Below are 20004 nucleotides of genomic sequence, written 5' to 3' on the forward strand. Positions count from 1 at the left end.
AAAAAAATACCCAATAGGACCTGAACTTGAAATCTCCCTAAACAAACTACTTAAAAATGCCCGAGCCCAAACTAACTAGATCTGAGTTACTTTATTTTCTGATCTGATAATGGTTGTTCTGGGCTTCTAGCATAAGTTAAGTTTTATCATAGATAATATTATGTGTTACAAATTTGCTAAAATAAGTTGCATATTTGGAACTGATTGATTTTATTTCAAGTAGATGCCATTTATTAGGCAGTTTCTAGCCTATAACATATGCCATAAGCACAAAGGAAGTAAATTGTAACTTATAACTCTAAACAGTATATGCTTGTTATTGCTTATTAGAGGATTGTAATAGGTTTCTCAAGAAAATCCTAAACAGAATAATGAGTATAGAATATATAGAGTATAAAATATACAAAGTATATACTATTATTGGAAAGATATTAGCTCTTTGTCCTTTGTTTATAAGAGGTCAACGCCTTGCCTGCCCAATAGAATCAAGGCAATGTGACCAGTATCAGGCATGTGTTAACTTACATTAGTAGATACTCCTCTGCTCCTAATTATATTTAACACTTATGTTTGCATGTAGTTTTAGGAGATTAAGTGGGTAGTATATATAAAGTGATTATTTTAATGTGCCATTAGGGTTGATGGGAAATATTTTAGCAGTTTGTAGGAGAGAGAAACAATAAGAGGTTAGTACGAATGAGGTTAATGGTAAAAATAAACGATAAAATATTAATTGTTCCATGTCAAAGTAGAAAGTGTTGCAAGTATATTTAAAAAGCCGAAACTCAAGAGGAAAGATTTTGTTTTGAATAGTGGACCTGGACCTTATTGTTTTCATTCTTTTCAACTTAATTTGACTTGTGACAAAAAGAATTTTAATCAACCAATATAAGATAAAGTCAACCAATAACTTTCATAGTAGTTGAATAGTTTGGGAAAAATCTGCACAAGGGAGAAAAGGGAGTAATTCAATTGTTTATTAAAATACTTATGAACTAAAATGTGCAAGAGTTTCTCCATTTTGTCAAGAACTATTTTACCAATATCTCGTCCATTACTCTCATCCCTTGATCTTCCCCCAATTATGCTTGATTGATCATTTTCTCACTGAGTTTTTCCATATGATTATGTAGAAATAGAAGTGATTCTGTTTGGCTTATAAGTGGGTGCTTCAGTTTGCATGCTATAACTAATGAACTATGGAATGAAGTAATCTAGTCAGCAATAGTATGAATTTTCTCATTTGTATTAATATTGTTGAGCCATTCTTTCAATGTTGTGTAATTTTCTTAAAAAAAAATAAAAATAGAACCGTGTTTTGAGTTTGTAGCTACATTATCTTATGTGTAATCCTTCATGACATTTTTTAAGACTTGCTGAACCAAGTGAATTATCTGAAAAAATAATATTATAAATATATAATCTGAGTGATTGCATGAATCAAAAAGTCCCGAATATATTCTAGCATTCATTGGCATTATTTTGTTGGAACTTGGGATATTATAGAAACTACTAACTGGTAAGGCATTGGAAGATCAGGTGCAATGGTCACCCTCTCGACGGCAAAATGTTCTATCCTACTTATTTGATTACATATCCATGTGGCTTGTGGTTATTAAATATTTATAATTAATCAATCAATTATATTGGTCAAACAATGGCTAGTGAACTGCCATATTCAGCAATTACGGTCTATAATTTTATATGTGACCTACTGACTTTGTCCTTTTTTCTATTGTCTTTTTGTAACAAATCTTCTTATATACTAATTCCATGCTTATTTGGCAAATATGCAGTCTTTTTTGTTCTGTTTACATGTGATTGTTTGTATAAATAAGATTTAATATGATGCAGTCATTAACTTGGATCATATTATTGTAGGAATTTGTGTGTGTGTGTTTTTTTCCTTCTTGTTTATGAAGTTTAAAGAAGGGTTAGGAATTGCATGTGTTTTAGCAAGGTTGGCCCTTAGATTTGGGGTGATGATAAGGAAAAAGTAGTTACAAGAGAAGACAGGAGAGATGGGGTAGCCTCATATTATTGAGCTAGAAAATGAGTCATTGCTACTAGTGTAGGAAGTTACTGTTGACTAGGGCTTTGGACATGAACCGTGTTTAAAGTCTAAAATATCTTGTATATAGCTAATTAGAACTAGAGTATCATAATTATTCTTCAGTATTGAATCTTAAAGTCTCCACCATATGAATAATGTCTATTATTCAATTCTTAGTTAAATACTCCCCCTTTATTTAAGTATTTTGTACGATTTTTTTTCTACGCATACCAAGGAAAAAGGGTCAACGACGAGACTATTGGAGTCACATGGTGATTTTTTTTAGGGAAAATACAAATGGAAAGAAAGAATAACAATATATCTAAAAAAGGAAAGTCATTAGGAAACTTAAAATGTAGAATTTGATATATTGTTATTCTTTCTAGCATGCATTCACTGGTGGCCATTTTATAATCGAGACTAATGTTTTGTTGATTGGCTAGTTTGTAGTTATGTACTTTGAACTCTGTATCTTTATTTAGGATGTATGGCATTGTGAACTTTTGGCAAATAATTTCATAGTCTCATTTCAGTATATTTTTATTGATTGACTAGTTTTTAGTTATGTATCACATTCCAGGATATTCACATTTTGAACTTTTGGCAAATGATCTCACATTGTTTATGCCGGTTTCCATTACTTAGAGATTGGACTTGTATGCATTAGTCATTTATGTGAAAAATATCTTGCATAGTTGCATGATAGTTTGATCGATCCTATGAGACAAGAGGAACATTGTTATTTGTTAGTACTAAAAGCGCTGCAGACTTGCAGTAAACAAGGCTTCCTTGAAATATACTTGGTCATTATATCTTTTTGGTCATTATATTTTTCAATGTGGAAGATAATTATAGCAGTATTAGTTGTAAAATCTTGCAGTTTTTGTAGTCCTCGAATCAAATACTGAATCAAATTCCATTTACCGACTGAGAATTCACCCCTGTTAATAAGCTTCATTACTGATGTCATGCATGATTTCTACCTTTAAATGGTAAATCTTGTGGGGATTGCGCTTGTACATTTTTGCTGAAAGCAAGGTTTTTTGGGGATAGGCTATTATAGTGATCTAAGGACCAATGTTTAGACACGAAGGCTTAGTAAGAATTGCTAGGGAAGCATGCCTGCGACAAATCCTCACACTCACACAGACCAATATTAAAATATTACCCTTTACTATTAAACAATATTATAAGAGAATGTTTCTTAGCATAGATATCCTTGCTAGTTGGAGAGGTATGGGAGTATAATAGCTGAAAACAAGGTTAAGAGAACATAGTAGTAAAAGGTTGAGATCCATGTGAAAAGGGGAGGAAGAGAGAGAACGTTTGTTAGGAAAAGCTAATTGAGAAAAAGAGGCCCTCTGTTTAGGAACTTGCACCAATAGAGAGCTCCTAAGCTGTAGCACTGACCTTATAATTGCTCATTTGCGTTGTCTTGTTACTGCTCAAAGCTTATTGGCTTATTAAAAACAACTCACTCTACGAAGGTTTTTCTATCTCCCCAAGTCGACATTCTTACAAAGTTCTTGTTCTAGAGAATAAATACATTGGTGACAATGAAGGTGAGGAGAGAGATATATGTGCATGATGTAGCTTTAGTAAACTTTTTCATTGTAGTTATATCATTGTTTGCTAAACAAAGACCATCTGGTTTGTGAATATTGCAGTTCTTCAACTGGATGCAGAACAAGCTTAATGGACGACCAGGGAACCAAACCCCGAATACAGTCCCACCAAGTAGTAAGCTTTCTTTTTTCTTGTTATCTTTCTTTACAGACGACTTTTTGGTGGTACAACTACATTACCTCCACCGATATATACTTGCACAAATCACATATTTCATGCAACCTGCATGAGAAATGCGTTCATGTTTATAGTAGGATTTCATGGTTCCAACTTTCTTCCTTCAATTTTTATTCCGTTTAATTCAGATCCTCGTTGGCTCTTCATAAATTATTACGGTTTAGAGATTTACGTTGCCCTTCTAAGGTCAATGTTTGGGGATACCTTTTTTTGTGTAATATTTATGTAAAGGAGAGGCTTGACCTCAACCATGTAGGCTTATAGTATAGTATGAGGAGTTCTGATCTTTATAATTTCTCAAAACACTGGAAAAGAAAAAAGGGAATAAAGGAAAGTTAAAGAGCTGAAAACCATTTGGCATGCACATGCATAGATGAAGTCTTTACTTCTACGTAACTTATATCCGCTTTGCATTGCTTTACATGTATTGTTCTTCGAGGTCTATAAGCAAGAATACATACTGCTACAGATGTATGCGCCTCCTTCCATGTTTCCTGATGCTATGCTATGCTTGCTATATTTTGATTTTTTTAGTACTATCTCTGTTCTGATATCCTAGGTATCCTTGGTTTCCTGTGTTTGTCTCTATCGTACTTCCTAATTATGCTTAAGCAATAAGAAATATGGTCTTGAATTACAAAAGATGTTTCAGCAGGTTAGCTATTCAGATCCGTGCTTCTAAGGCTTTCTTGAAGGCTTCCAACTCTTTTATCCCTATATTGGTGACAGATCAATAGTTAATTGTTGGATGCTGAGGATTATTTTTTTTTTTCAACAGCTTTAAATTCAAAATTAGGATAATCTTCTCTTAAAGCTTCATCCCATACTATCCCATAACCACATGTCTAGCTAGAAGCACAACCAAAAAATTTAAGGTAGTTTGGGCCTGGGATTTATAATTAGCTTTTTTTTAATCACCTTTCTAACCCTGCCACATCTTTAACGACTCAGATAATACTGATATTATAAATTATGCCGGTACTAGCGGTATAGAGTTTTGACTTTAGAGGCTTATCAATATATTTTTATTTTAAAAAAAAAAGGTTTGTATTTTTAAAGAAGTACTTGGATTATTTTATCTAAGTCACTTGAGTTGTGTGCTATGTACTACGTATATATTTTTTTTGTGATTTTTATGGCTCTGCGTTCTAACTTTTTTTAGAATGACCAACGTAGATTGTCTAACTTAGTCGTAGAATTGCCAAGCATAGTGATGAGTGGATATGCCCTTACTCTCAGTTTCTAGGCAATGCCCTGACTAGAAAACTGGCATCTTTCTTCTTCTGGTTACAGACAAGGTGGAAGACTTGGTTGGTTGTGTAGGGAGCTTCACCCTACATGGTTGTCTGGAAATGTGTATTTTATGCTTAGATTTTTCTGGTACTAAACATTGTTTAGATGGTGCAAGGTACAATAGCAATTTACTGGGGAAATCAACCCATTAGGACCACAAGTACGAATAATTGTCTAGCCTACTACTAGCTGAGCTAATGAGTCGGGTGTTAAGATCCTACATCTAGATTCTACACAATTGCTTATGCCTCATTGGCTCTTTGCCTCATTATTTCCTTTTTCTAAGATGAAACCAGTTTAGGTTCGCGTGTTTACTATCTAGAACTGTTAGCCACAAACAATATTTTTTTGTTGTAGAGAAAGCCACCATGGGCAAATGATGAATTTCACGTTATGGAACTCATATATCTGTACTACTGAGGTCAACTATGAGACTTTTTGTTCAAGTGCTTTTCTTAGAGTTCAAGAGAAGCAAGACCCTAGCTAATTCTAGACAACACAGTGTGTTATACTTCAAGTGTTAAGAAAATTCATTGGCTATGTCTTGACCAATTTCTTTTCTGGATTTCAGGGATAACATATAGTTTCTTAAATTCAAGGATATTATGACCATAGCAAAAACATGACCTCGCACGGAAATTTCTATGTCATCTCCAACGCCTGTCTAAAAATTCATAAATTGATTAACACTTAAAATTATGAATCTGGTGTAGGGATATGAGCCATGAAACTTATTTCTCTGATAGAGAAATAGAATTTTGTATGCAGCTCCTTCAAAACTAGGTTTGCTAGGACCTATGAATCCGTGGCTAGCTTTATATTAATAAACTTAATGGTTTTTTATGTTCCTCATAATCTTAAAAATTTGCTGCATTTTCTAAGTTTCTCATTGTCTAATACTCTAATGTTAACTGGATCCTAATTCCTCTTGTCAATTTGACAGATCTTCCAAAACAATCTTCCCAGAGAGAAGAGTTCAATGACTGGCCTCATGGACTGCTAACAATTGGGACATTTGGTATCAAGGATCTCAAAGAAGAAGCTGCTAGTTCTGAGATTCAGACTGCCACCCATGATCAAGAACTAGAACAGAATCCCACCTCTGCTCCATCCCCGGACTTGTCAGAATTTTCTCCAGAAGAGTTTGTTCAATTGCAAAAGGAATTGACAAAGCTCTTAAAACGAAAATCAGCTAAACAAGAGGAAAGCTCTGATCTTCCTCTGGACAGATTCCTTAACTGCCCTTCAAGTTTGGAAGTCAGCAGGAGGATTTCAAATGCTGTTTGCACTGATCCTGATTACAAGGAAGATGATATTGAACGCACAATTAGTGTAATAATTGGTAAATGCAAAGAGGTCCGGGCAGAGAAGACTCAGAATGCGATTGGGAAGAAATCTATTTCTTTTCTTCTTAAGAAGATGTTCGTTTGTGCAAATGGGTTCTCGCCAGCTCCTAGTTTGAGGGACACTCTACAAGAGACCAGAATGGAGAAGGTACATTGTTTATCAGTTCTAAAAATTTTAGTAAACCCTTGATATCTTCTACTGGATTTCTGTGTGTAGTGATAGGCTTATGCTTTTTTATTTGCCTATGCACCAGCTACTGCGAACCATTATTCATAAGAAGATGTACCCTAAAAATGCTTCTCGGACATCATCGATGAAGAGATATATTGAAGATAAACACAATACTACAGAAAAGAAAATTAACGAAGAGGAAGATGACAAACCAAGGCCAAGCGAGGGATGTAAATGGGACAAGACAGATTCAGATTGTGAGTTTATTTGCACCGTTATGCTCAGTTATGAAAATAATTTGTATGTTAAGCTCACTAGTGTCTTATGAGCGTGCCACTGATCATTTAAAGTTCTTGCTTGCTGCAGATATTGTTCTAGAGATTTGATATTTTATCACCCCTATACAGATATATTATACAAGGTATGAAAACCTGTTACATGTTCATCCTAGCAGAAACGGTTTAAATTAATAAGAATTTCCTTGAATTATCGCTTTAACTGGTTTATCTAACTTACTGCTCTATATTTCTTGGCAGATTTAAGTATATGTATGCATCGTCTTCTTGTTCAATAACTTGGATTTGTCAGAGGAATGAGTTCATAAAACTGATGGAGGAAATAACAGAAGAAACCGTTGGCGCTTCAAAGAATCCTGATATCTTTTGTGAAACGGGAAAATTTGCCCCTTTTTTTCATGGTTGTATCTGTTAATGTTCAGATCAACTCATGTTATGTAACATTCTGTATTTTAAGCTGTCAGAAGCCAGACGCTTAAAATTTTTTCCTCCCCTTTTTTCTTTCCCTTTGATATTCTTCTTCCATTTTCCAAATGGAAGCCTCTTTTCCTCTCTTCTTTTTTGTGTTATTCTGCTTGTTAAAATTTGCATAGGACGAGAGTTTGACACATAAAACAATGTATGATTCATACTAACTAAGAATAGATGAAGTAGTTTAATAGATCTGTAAGACAGTTATTTTCTTTTTTGTCATGTGGAGTTACAAATTTAACATTGCTTATTTTAGCATGTTAGATAATGTTACTGTATGCATATATGTAGCCAATAAGGAGAGAGGTTGAAATGCCATTTTTAGGGTCTGTTCTCATTGGCTGCATTGAGCTGAACTGAACTGAATATTTTATGTGAGAGGGAAATTAAGATAAGAACTGAACTGAAAATAATCATATGAGAACAGGCCCTTAGTTGTGCATAATTCATTCCAAATGTATTACTACCTCCTCTTCGTTAATATATGTGCAAGTAGTAGGAATTAAATATATGTGCAAGTAGGAATTAAATATAAACTAAACAAAATTATAAAAACAAATTATACCAAAATGCTCTATGCGATCTCAATTAGAAGAAGTGATTCTAAGATAATGCAATATAAATATTTCTACTTCGTATTTCATTTAGGAGAAATTGTCAAGAATAAGTGACTATTGTCTGGTTTTCTAAAAATAAATGATGTTAGAGATATGAGATATCAGAAAATATATAGTAATGGCATACAGACATGAGAAAACAATTGTTTATGCCATTCAAGTACTTAATACTACCACTAATTACATGTTTATAGCTCAAAGTACAAATAATCTACACTAATCTATTAAAAGGGGTTCCTAAGAACATCCATGTGTCACGACCCCCCCCCCCTCACTACGCCACATTATCCACTGAAATACTCATTATGCCACGTGGCTCTTCCTTCCATTTGTTTTTCATTACATATCATGCATTTATAATTTTAAAAAAAAAAAAAAAAAAAAAAAACAAGATTTGAACACACAACCTATACTTTTACAACTAAATATCTTATCACTAAGCTACGTGATTAAAGGTGAATAATAGCTCAAGTGGTTAGAACTTCCCTCCCGATTTCAGGAGATTCTTGGATCGATTACGTGATTTTTCTGTAATCTTGTAAATACAAAATATTAATATTTAGCATAATCTTTTAAATACAAAATATTAATATTTAGCAAAAGATTATAACCTGAATATCGCCCGGGCTTAAAAACTAGTAAAACACTTAAAAGATGTGTGTTGTTTGAGGATTTACGATTGTACATTCAAGTGCATAACATTTTTTCTCAAAGAGAGAATTAATTTAAAGAAATTTTGACTTATTTCAAATAAATTCTAATAAGCTAAAAAAAAAAAAAAAAAAATAAAAAAAAAAAAAAAAAAACCTTTGAATAAATTTTCCCAAACCCTCAAGTCCTCAACCACCACTCCCCCTTTCCTTCAAAAAAAAAAAAAAAAACAAAAAAAAAAAAAAAAAGTGTAGAAACGAAGAAATATTTGAGCTTTCAGTTCTAATTGTATTGTCTTCAAAGAAGAAAATTGAATTTCTGGGTTGAATTTGATTTCTGGGTTCAAACTACTTCTAGACTCAAATGTCGTGGGCCGGTCCTGAAGATCTGTATCTTTCAACTTCTCTCGCCAGTTATCTTGACAGTTTGTTCTCTTTCTCTCTCCTCATCTTTTAAACTTCTGTTGCAAAAGATCTCATTTCATTTGTAATTCTATCTAAAATTTCAATCTTTTTGTTTTCTAATTCATGTATGTTTCACTTTAAATCCCTTTACTTTACTTTCTGTTTCATTGGGATTCTGATTTTGTACTCTTGTTTGTTGATGATGGGATGTTTAGTTTGAGTTGAATTATTGGGCTTAAATTATTTTTATTTTTTATTTTAATTATTTGATGTGGGCTTGATTATGCTTGATTTGAGTTTAATTATTGGGCATCATATCTTTATGTGCTTTGTTAATGTATGTTATAGCTTCTTGTTGGTGGGTGCTGCTTTTTTGAGGTTGGAATTTGATTATTAGGTTTATGATTCTTGAGTTGGTTTGATGGGAAATTAGATAGAGTGAAGGTGGGAGTGAATAATTTGAAAGGGGGACAATTTGGTTTATGACTCAAGAGTACAATCAATAGAGTTACCAAAGAAATTGAATTCATTCTTTGCCATCTGTTTTCCACACGTTGCCCGTTAGCCGTGACCCGTGGATTGTAAAGCTGATGGAACTATTTTTCAGTTCTGAGTTCTTGCTACAAATACTTAGTTGCCGAGGATTTGGCCTTATTCAAACCTTTAATTCAATACTTTCATTGATGGACCTTGTCGAAATAGCTAGGGTTTTCACTTGATTTACTTAGGAATGCAAATTTATTTTAGGGTTTGGTTGAATACAAATCAATGGTGAAGGTTTTAGTGAGAGTTGACTTCCAAAGGAGACCTGATTTTCATGCTGTTCCAATTCATGGAAGTTTGTTCATTTACAAATGTGTGTGTGTTTAGTTGCAGAAGGACATGGGTCTTCTATTTTGATTTTTTTTGGTAAATGTTGGACATTTTGAGAGCCAAAGCCTTTTTTCCCTCTTTATGGGTTATCTTCTCTTTTCTTCCGAAGTATTTTAGTTCTAAAACCGGAGTCTTTCCCAGAAGCTTCAAGTCATGTCTTGGAAGGTGCATCATATGAGGCTGTACAGTATCTAAACAAGCCAAGTTTGCTCAATCTTTCTGTTGTGCATATCTGTTTTCTTTTCATGCACTAGGTGATAGAGGAATGGGTTCTAGATGGTTGCATCCCTATGTGGTGGTGGCTGTTTATGCTACAACAGGCTATCATATGGTATTCTATCATAGTAAATGTATGTGCTAAAGAGATTTTGGCCAAGAGACTTCGTGTATCATTTGGATGCTGCTATATCATGTTGGATTGTTGGTCATTTTTCAAGTGTAACCTTTTATGTATACAAAAAATATCATTTCGGTGGAATGTGAACATAAAATACCTGTTGGTAGTTGCCTTCTTACTGTCAACCTGTTTGGGTTGCAGACCGTCGTAACTTTAGTTGTTTTTGTAGTAATATGTACTTTCTTCTATATCATACAGGAAAGATTCTTGTTTTACTACGAGATGGAAGGAAACTCTTAGGGACACTTTGTTCATTTGATCAATTCGGTACATTTCTGGCATGGTTTTGTATTTTATTGATGAGTTCAGTTAAATTCCCTGATATCTAGCTGAGTACATTGTTATGACTTGATCGCAGCGAATGCTGTTCTTGAAGGTGCATGTGAAAGAGTCATTGTCGGTGACCTTTATTGCGACATCCCATTAGGTTTGTATGTAATCCGTGGGGAGAATGTGGTCTTGATTGGTGAGCTGGTATGTTGTATAATGGTCATTCTTATGCCTTCTCTTGTGTCCTTAATGTGCCTGATTTTCTGCTTGATATAATCAACAATGAATTTGTAGGATGCGGAAAAAGAAGATCTCCCCCCTCATATGTCACGTGTATCAGTTGCTGAGATCAGAAAGGTGGGTGCTTAAGAGGAAATGCTTACTGCTTGTTCTTCTTTCACTAAAATCACTTGTTTTGTACATATATCAAGCATTTTTTAGCAAACACTGTACTGCCAGTCCATGCTGTGCACTTGTGCAGCGTGGTGTTTTCTATACTTATACTGCATCTGTATCTGCTATCTTTTTAATAATCTTTAAGACTATTAGACTTTGTGTCTCCTGATGTTTCTGAATAATCAATCCTGCTTTCCCCTTCATTTAATTTTTTTTTTTTTATCTTCATTTTCCAACTTCCTGAACTATAACGTAGTAGCTTTGTTACATTGGATTTTTTTTATGAGTGAGCAACTTTTTCATAGGCCGTGAAGTTAAATCCTGCGTTGAAACAATGATAGAACTAATATTAGCTTGGGAGAAACTTTATTTCTAAGAAGAATGAATTACATGTTTGCAGAAGATTATGCTTACAAAGTTGTCCATAATATATGAGCCTTATGTACGTGGTTCTGTTGTCATTGGATAATTTTGATTAAGTAGACTTGTGAAGTTTCTGCTAAAACAATCGAAAATGTTATCTCGTCTTCATGCCATAATATGTGCATATTTGAGATGTTGAGTGGGTCATTCTATTTCTACTAATGCAATGACACCAGCTGTTTTATACTTTCCCATTGAGTAAACCATTTTTTTTTTTTTTGGTCTTGTGGAGAACCTATTCAATTGTTCAACTTTTTCATTTGCAGGCACAAAAAGCAGAAAGGGATGCCTCTGATCTTAAAGGCCTAATAAGAAAGAGGATGGAGTTTCTCGATATGGACTGAAACGTGTGTATTGCTGGTATTCAGAGAGTTGTTTTTCCTTGTCAACACCATGCCACATTGTCTGCTAGTCGGTCTGAATATTCAAAAGACCAAGATTTTGCAATGGATGATGTGCCACGGTATCAGCAAGCAGTGTTGCTTAGATGCTAATCTGTACAAGGTTGTGTAGAATTAACAATTATTAGTTGATGGCTGCTTTATATGGTCCTAAATTACCTCCTGGGAGTGTTTAACCTCCTGTTTTATTTCCGTGTTGGTTCATTTCTTCGATTTAATGAGCACAGATGAGTGCCTGAACCTTTGTTTAACCTTTTAGTATACTGGAGTAGGCTCTCATCTACTACTTCATATAATGTTGAATCGATCCGACTTGTGAAGAATTATACACTTTTGAAGATCTCAGTATTTTTAGTAGATTCAGCCATTTGATGAGCAGCAGAAAATGAAAATTTAAGTCATTTTAATTTTATTTTAGAGGCAATTGTCTAATTAAGTGTGGACTTGGGCCTGGGCCTGGATTAGAGAGTACAATCCAGCTAACTCACACTAATTATAAAGCCCATCAAGTGGTTGATCCAGGCCCAATACGTTGAAGGATCTGACAGCACCGACAGTACGAGGATAATACGAATGAATTAGTGTAAATTCACCCTTTCATATATTTGACTTTCCTCTTGGCTTTATTTTTTCCACTGAAATTGATAAGTCAAACTAGATTTGTATCATTAATCATTGTTAATTGTGATTTCGATATCTTTATTTTTATGTTATTGGTAGTTACAGAGTAAACAACTAGGGATAGCCGGATAGGTACCCAACACGTTTGGTTAATAACTTGAATTCGGCTAAAATAAAATAAACTACGTAACTGACTTTTGTGATTATTTTTTTGTAGTATGAAGATTTGAAACTCTTTCTTTAAATCCCTACATCGTATACCTTAATGAATACAAGAAAAGGTTCTTTCAAGAGAAGTTTTTATTCATGTGATATCTTTAAATGCACTTAACTCTAGGCACACTCGAGTGTATGTAAGAATTCTTAATATGCGTACATCAAAATGATTTGATTTTTATGTTGTACTACAAAACATAAAATTTGATTATAAACAAGGAACGCTTATAAACAAGTCATTCATGAGACGACCACAAATATTGTAAGTTACTCAATAGATCAAGCTTGAACAAATTATCGAATTCTATTAAAAGCTCAAGCTTGTTCAAATTAAACAACTACAAACACAATATGACTTAGCTTAACTAGTTCACATCTCTAGTGTCCGATCCTCCTATTTGTTAGATACATATAAAATATACGGAGTGGAGTGGAGTACTGTGTAATTACATGGTGTTTAGTTATTTAGTACCCTAAAACAAAACTTCTGAATTCTTCACTGACCTCAATTATTACTCCATCCTTTATTTTCTTCCTTTTTTTTTTTTTTTTGAATAATATTTTCTTCCTTAAAACCAGAAATTATTTATTTTCCTTTTTTTTTCTTTCTTAAATATTGACTAATTAATTAATCAATTAATTAATTAATCAATTAATTAAAAATCTGAGAAACACAGGTCTTACTACTACTGCTACTACTGTACTGTCCTCCATTTTTCTTCTCCAGTAGATCCACACCATCTTCTACTATCTTCTTCTCCATTTTCTCTCTCCTCTTCTCTCCTCAACAATGGAGACTATGAAGTTCTTCGCAGCTTCATCAATGGCGATTTTTCTCATCTTATGCTTCCTTGCCGACATTGAAGCGTCGGTGCACCAATACAGAACTCAGAAATTCGTTTCCAAAGGTAACTCGTTCGTTGTTTATGGCGGAAGTGAAGGAATATACGCTCCTTCCAGTAGATATCCTGGTGATTCCTTTATTCGGTGAGTAATTCGTTTCATTTCTACGTCTTCTTCGAATTTTTTTTAGTGATTTATGCTTAATTTAGCTGCTGATTTTGTGGAATTTGTCGGTTTAAGTTGTTAATTGTTGCTCAATTTGATTCTGTATTACTAGTGTGAAAAGTGTGGGATCTGATTGTATGATATTTGCTAGTTTGAATCCTAAATCTGCAAACTAGGTTTCGGAATTGCTGGAAATGTGCTAGTTTGAATTATAAATCTGCAAACTAGGTTTCGGAATTGCTGAAATTTGAAGCTCGTTTACTTAAATTGGCAACTTATGCTGTATATGAAGTGCTATTGGGAGAGAAGTTTGTGATCGGTGGAATTACTGGTACCCACCGTTTTCGAGGAAGCGGAATTGGAGGAGATTAGTTAAATTTATGCAAGTTATGATTCCTCGGTGGTGAAATTGACTAATTATAACCCTGAGATAGACAAAAAGGCTGAAATAATCGAGTTGTCGGTTTGGTATACTGAGGAGTGAGGCCTGCAGGAAGCAATGTAGGGGAAGGCTTATGTACTGTATCGATGTATTGGTAATCTTGTGGGTGAACCAGAAATAAGCTCACTGCTTTTGTAGGAATTACGATCATGTATAAATTAGATCCAACCACCAAAAGGTATCATAGCTTGTGTTATGCTCTTCTTAGGATGAAATAAAATAATTGGTTACTTTTCATGACTTGGACTCAATTAATTGATTACAAGGAAACAGTAGTTTATGCATTTTTAAGAATTTGAGTGCTTCAAAATCTTGGATGAACAGTTAGTTCAATGATAACTGGTGTCAGTTCATGATATATCCCTGTTTTGTTATATGTTATTGTATCAATTGTATCTTTGTTTGAATGTAGACGGCTAAGTTTTAGAGTTTTATGTGTTGGTCATTAGTTGCTTTCTTAAAGGTTGATAGATATTCACTTTTTGTTTGTGGTTTCTGAATCCAGATTTGAGAAGATTACACTTCAAAGGCCCAAATCATCATCTAATTTTAGCTCAAGGGTCCATGCCATACTTTTTGAGGTGGAAGACAGAGAAACAATCGGTGGTTCTGCATACGGAGGCCAGAGAGCTGTTTGCTGCACCCAGGACCTTGCAAAACTTGGTGTTTGTAAACAGGGAGATCTAATTCATCGGCAATCCACAAAAAATCCTGGCTGGCCACAAGTTTCTGGTGTCTCATTTGAGGTTGATGAACTTGAAGCAACATTCACATCTAGATCAATTCAGGTTACTAAAACTGGGATGTACAACTTATATTTTATCCATTGTGATCCGAGTCTTCAGGATGCGATTGTAGAGGGGAAAACAATTTGGAAAAACCCTAGTGGTTATCTACCAGGTCGAATGGCTCCACTCATGAAATTCTATGGGTATATGTCTCTTGCATTTGTAATTCTTGGGATCTTTTGGTTCAGTCAATATGCAAGATCTTGGAAAGAAATTATTCCCTTACAGAATTGTATAACATTAGTCATAACATTGGGCATGTTTGAGATGGCTTTCTGGTACTATGACTATGCTGAATTCAACAAAAGTGGAATAAGGCCTGTTGGGATGACTGTGTGGGCTGTTACCTTCGGCACAGTCAAGCGTACCGTTTCACGATTACTCATCCTGATGGTTTCGATGGGCTATGGAGTTGTTAGACCTACTCTTGGTGGTATCTCATCCAAAGTTACTATGCTTGGAGCAACTTTCTTTCTTGCATCTGAGGTCCTGGAATTGGTGGAAAATGTTGGTACCATCAGCGATCTTTCAGGAAAAGCTAGACTGTTTTTGGTTCTGCCAGTAGCTTTGTTGGATGCTTTCTTCATTTTGTGGATATTCAACTCCCTATCTGCTACTTTGAATAAGCTTCAGGTACTTGCTCCTTACAATTTGCTCATTGCTTAGTCGACTGAATTGAGTAAAATGATCTAGGCATGGTTGTTCAAGATCAAGACATATTTGGCATATTGCCTGCATTTTTCCAGATTGAGTAATGCAGTGTCTTGGACATGAGTACTCTGAAAATAACCATGCCCTTTTGACTTAGTATGATATTTCAACTCTCCAAGGACAATAGTTACCATTTTATACCTTTGAATAAGCTTCATTTGTGGATATTCAACTCCCTAAGGACAATAGTTACCATTTTATACCTTTGAATAAGCTTCATTTGTGGATATTCAACTCCCTAAGGACAATAGTTACCATTTTATACCTTTGAATAAGCTTCATTTGTGGATATTCAACTCTCCAAGGACAATAGTTACCATTTTATACCTTCATTTTGTGGATATTCAACTCCCTATCTGCTACTTTGAATAAGCTTCAGGTACTTGCTCCTTACAATTTGCTCATTGCTTAGTCGACTGAATTGAGTAAAATGATCTAGGCATGGTTGTTCAAGATCAAGACATATTTGGCATATTGCCTGCATTTTTCCAGATTGAGTAATGCAGTGTCTTGGACATGAGTACTCTGAAAATAACCATGCCCTTTTGACTTAGTATGATATTTCAACTCTCCAAGGACAATAGTTACCATTTTATACCTTTGTCTGACCTACACAAAATATATTCCACGCCTTTATTTTTGTATAAAACATTGGTTATACTTGAAACATAGTAGATGCATGAGTTAGTTGCTAGTAACAATGAGATCTTGATTTTTGTTTATGATCCTAATAATATTATAAAAATGTGGAAGTTGCAAGTGCAAAATCCCAATGTCATCAAGTTTCACAGATCACAAACCTATTTAGGCATGATTCAGCATACTTTATTCAAAAGAAGTGCTTCCCCTGAAACTGCTTCCTCAATTAGTAGGAACTTTCTAAACGAAAGATTTTTGGTCAAGAAACATAGGCCAGTCTCATCTTCCTCTGATATATCAAATTCTACTTGGGCACTTTCTCCATTTTGTGGGTGTTTAAGTGCTGTTAGCATGGATTTTGCGGGTGAGATCAGATGGGTTGAAATGCAGGGTGTGCATTGTTAAATATTCATCCTTTTTTCAAAAGGCTCTGAGATCAGACAGAGAAACAGAATAACATTGAACAAACACACTAATCTATCTTGTGCTTTGTTGCTCTTGCTTTATTCTAAGGAGCCCAACAAGAGCTGCCAATGATGAACACTTCTGGTGATTGGTATCAGATCTACAATATAAAGATGCAACTTCTTTTACGATGACATTTTAACACAAACCACTTTAGAGCACTGATCAATGTAAAATCAAAATATCCTGAGCCATTTTTTTTCTTCTTGCTTAGGAGAGATTGCATAGCCAAATGATGACTTGATGAATATAGACTGTGACCCTGTTTGAACCATACGAAGTTTGTTTTATAATTCTGGGCTTGAACTTGTTTTCCCGGCAATCGTTTATGGTAGATACTCCGGATGATAGCTAATATTTTGCTGTTTCATTCAGGCTCGTCGGATGATGGCTAAATTGGATATCTATCGGAAGTTCACTAATGCTTTGGTAGTAGCTGTTATTTTGTCAGTTGGTTGGATATGCTATGAGGTATAGAGCTATTGTTACTTTTATGTATGCTAAATTGGATATGATTATTATGCCCAAATCTCATTAATTTTCTTCCATTGTGTTTAATTGTTCCTTTACAATCCCTTACTCTTCTGTATGCAGTTATATTTCAAGGCAAATGATACACATAATGAGCATTGGCAGAATGCATGGATTATTACAGCATTCTGGCAGGTTCTTTCCTTCTCTGTACTAACTGTGATCTGCATCCTCTGGGCGCCTTCCCAAAACTCAACAAGGTAAAAACCTGATTGTCATTGCATTTCATCTAGCTCTGTAATTTCTTCATGACTTCACTTACTACCCTTTGATGTTGAAGCACGTTAATTAATTTCTGGAACTTTTGATGCCCCACAATTGAAATCTAAATACTACTTGGAGTCTTCTACCATTTGAGGCTTTTTGATTGGCTGTGTGCCTAAATTTTAGTGGTGTAATTTCTTCATGAATGTGAAGATTGTCTAGGTTGGGGGTAAATTCATAATGAGATATGACAGCAAATTATGAAATGTTATCTTGTACTTCGTATAATATATCTCTTGATCTGTGTGGCAAGGCCTGGAAGGGAATTGTTAACATTCTGTCAAAGCATTCAATTACTTAGTTGATTATCTCCCTTTATTTTTTCTTTTTCTTTTTTTTTTTTCTTTTTGAGGGAAAGATCATTCTTGGAAATTTATTATTGCAAATTAATCTCCGCTAAAGCAATAATACCTTGCCACCAAAAAAAAAGTCTGTACTGTCAGGTTTACCCCACCTTGCCACATTAATTGGGCTACAGTACTTCCTGCCTGTAAAACATGCGAAAAAAACCATCATCAATTAGCTTGTTTAATGAGATACTTTTGTGTGTCAATAAAAATGAGTTACTTTTGGGCCATCTTGGCTATAGGTAATTAGGATGGCATGGGCTCTACTCATCTCGTAGAGAACATGATGAAGTAGCTTGCTTCCGTTTTTGATATTATATTCCGTACAGCCTTTTTATTCTTGTTAGCAACTAGCTGTGGTGGTTGTGCGTTTCTCTGGGACATTGTTCACCTACTTGTGTAAACAACTGTGTTCATCCTCTGATCTTTGCTTGTTTGTGGGTCTCTTCATTAAGACTATGCTCCTAAGTAGGACTCATAGAATAGTTTTTTCTTCCACAGGTACGCTTATTCAGGAGATGAAGATTTTGATAAAGATGACACTCTGACTCTCATTAAGCCAGCCCCAATCCCTTCAAGCGATATGCGAACTGACCCCCATCCTTTGCAAGACAGCAGTAAGCTGTCTAACGACGACTCAGAAGAAGAGAAGACTGCCTGATTTGTGTACTCCATAAAATTTTCACTACAAAAATTCAGTTTCCGCATCTTGCTATTTGAAGATACCAAATCCTGCCCCTCAAAAGAAATTATTTACACGAGCGAAGCTGCAGCGGAGTATGGGAACAAGCAAAACATCCTCATGTTGGGTTATTCTATTATTATAGTAGTTGTTAGTTTTACTGAAATTCATGAAGGATCAACCTAGCATTTGTTTAGTCTGTACTTACTAGCTATAGTTATAGTGATTTGTTCTTTTTGATGCATATAAATTTTGTGACCATTCATGTCTTTCCTTCTATCTTTATCAAAATAACTTTTACCTGATTATGTTTCATTTGTTCATACCAGTCTGTACTTTGTGAGGTTAATGCTAAAATTGCCGGTAAACTGTTGAATAATATATGAATATCAAATAATTTGAACTGAATTTATATCGTATTAGTTCTAGCTCGAACTAGATGTGCTGCAATGACCAAAAAAAATACCGAAAAATGGCATAATTAGTTATTAACATTAGCCTTCAGACCTAGTATGAATTTAAATATGTAAAATGCCATCATAATTCTTAACCTTAGCCAGACATAAATTATATACTACCTCATATTTTTTAATTTTTTTTTAGTTGCAAACTTTGGGGTATTATTTGAGAGATATAAAATATTTTAAAGTTGCAATTTAAAAAAAAGGAGGTAATATAAACTTTCTAGTAATTTCTAAACTGATCATTTAATTTGGAGAACTACTTGATTAATTGAGATCTTCAACAAGACAACAAATCACATAAAATTGAGAGAAAATATCCCTTTCGGAATTTCAGATTATTATTATACAGTTTCTTAATATTTACTCATTCTTTTTGTTATTTTTCCCTTAGTTCACGCTATTTTCTTCCCACTGAACAATCAGCAAGATCATCAGATATTAATTATCCTGTAAAGCATCAAATTAATTGCTTAATTAGATTAATAATAAGCCAATCAATTATATCAATTACTAATTAATAATCCAAGAGGCATCTGACGTGGAGCTCACATGAAATCCCATTTTGGCCGTTTGGACGGTATCCAAAATAAGATAAGCAATCTTCATGTCCCACTTTTGACCTTTTTACGGCTATAAATAATAATTTTATTATGTAACAAAAAAAACTTTATTAATAATTTTTAAAAATAAAGATATCATGTACATAGGCAGAGCTGGATCTCTCTGGTATAGGACCATAGGTAAAGGTTGCTCCACGTCAGTGATAATGTCAGCCTAATTAGCTGGCTTAATTTTTTATTTTCTTACTAATGATTTAGATTAAGACTCTAACCACACATTAGGCAATAATATAGTTGAAGAGGACAAAATTATACTTCGTATTAGTGTTGAATACTTGAGCTATGCTTACACAAGCAAAGTATTGCACAAATGAATAAAAAATTCAAATCTGAGACGTTT

General features: G+C 34.2%; 3 protein-coding genes across 3 annotated transcripts; all 3 read left to right on the forward strand.

The window, feature by feature from the left end:
- The first annotated feature begins 3609 nt into the window (after positions 1 to 3609).
- Positions 3610 to 7053, forward strand: LOC110684512. The gene is made up of 5 exons (XM_021860968.1): positions 3610 to 3615; positions 3721 to 3793; positions 6093 to 6643; positions 6750 to 6924; positions 7034 to 7053. The coding sequence occupies exons 1-5, from the start codon at positions 3610 to 3612 to the stop codon at positions 7051 to 7053; spliced, it is 825 nt and encodes a 274-aa protein (XP_021716660.1).
- A 1850-nt stretch (positions 7054 to 8903) lies between these two features.
- Positions 8904 to 12252, forward strand: LOC110684407 (sm-like protein LSM1B). The gene is made up of 5 exons (XM_021860860.1): positions 8904 to 9126; positions 10575 to 10643; positions 10735 to 10850; positions 10941 to 11003; positions 11732 to 12252. The coding sequence occupies exons 1-5, from the start codon at positions 9066 to 9068 to the stop codon at positions 11807 to 11809; spliced, it is 387 nt and encodes a 128-aa protein (XP_021716552.1). The 5' UTR covers positions 8904 to 9065; the 3' UTR covers positions 11810 to 12252.
- Positions 12253 to 13361: 1109 nt separating this feature from the next.
- On the forward strand, positions 13362 to 18895 carry LOC110684408 (transmembrane protein 87A-like). Its single transcript, XM_021860861.1, has 5 exons — positions 13362 to 13690; positions 14659 to 15574; positions 17132 to 17227; positions 17351 to 17487; positions 18400 to 18895. The coding sequence occupies exons 1-5, from the start codon at positions 13494 to 13496 to the stop codon at positions 18557 to 18559; spliced, it is 1506 nt and encodes a 501-aa protein (XP_021716553.1). The 5' UTR covers positions 13362 to 13493; the 3' UTR covers positions 18560 to 18895.
- The last annotated feature ends 1109 nt before the right edge of the window (positions 18896 to 20004 follow it).

This window comes from Chenopodium quinoa, unplaced genomic scaffold, assembly GCF_001683475.1.
Source record: "Chenopodium quinoa cultivar QQ74 unplaced genomic scaffold, ASM168347v1, whole genome shotgun sequence".
NCBI lineage: Eukaryota > Viridiplantae > Streptophyta > Magnoliopsida > Caryophyllales > Amaranthaceae > Chenopodium > Chenopodium quinoa.

Bases quoted from the DNA above. Each gene is read 5' to 3' on its own strand.
- LOC110684512 (XM_021860968.1), top strand. The intron at 6,644-6,749 runs GTACATTGTTTA...CCTATGCACCAG, and splicing joins AAGAGACCAGAATGGAGAAG to CTACTGCGAACCATTATTCA. The intron at 6,925-7,033 runs GTGAGTTTATTT...TGCTTGCTGCAG, and splicing joins GGACAAGACAGATTCAGATT to ATATTGTTCTAGAGATTTGA.
- LOC110684407 (XM_021860860.1), top strand. From the start codon at position 9,066: ATGTCGTGGGCCGGTCCTGAAGATCTGTATCTTTCAACTTCTCTCGCC. The intron at 9,127-10,574 runs GTTTGTTCTCTT...TATATCATACAG, and splicing joins TCTCGCCAGTTATCTTGACA to GAAAGATTCTTGTTTTACTA. The intron at 10,644-10,734 runs GTACATTTCTGG...ACTTGATCGCAG, and splicing joins TTGTTCATTTGATCAATTCG to CGAATGCTGTTCTTGAAGGT.
- LOC110684408 (XM_021860861.1), top strand. From the start codon at position 13,494: ATGGAGACTATGAAGTTCTTCGCAGCTTCATCAATGGCGATTTTTCTC. The intron at 13,691-14,658 runs GTGAGTAATTCG...TTCTGAATCCAG, and splicing joins CCTGGTGATTCCTTTATTCG to ATTTGAGAAGATTACACTTC. The intron at 17,228-17,350 runs GTATAGAGCTAT...TTCTGTATGCAG, and splicing joins TTGGTTGGATATGCTATGAG to TTATATTTCAAGGCAAATGA.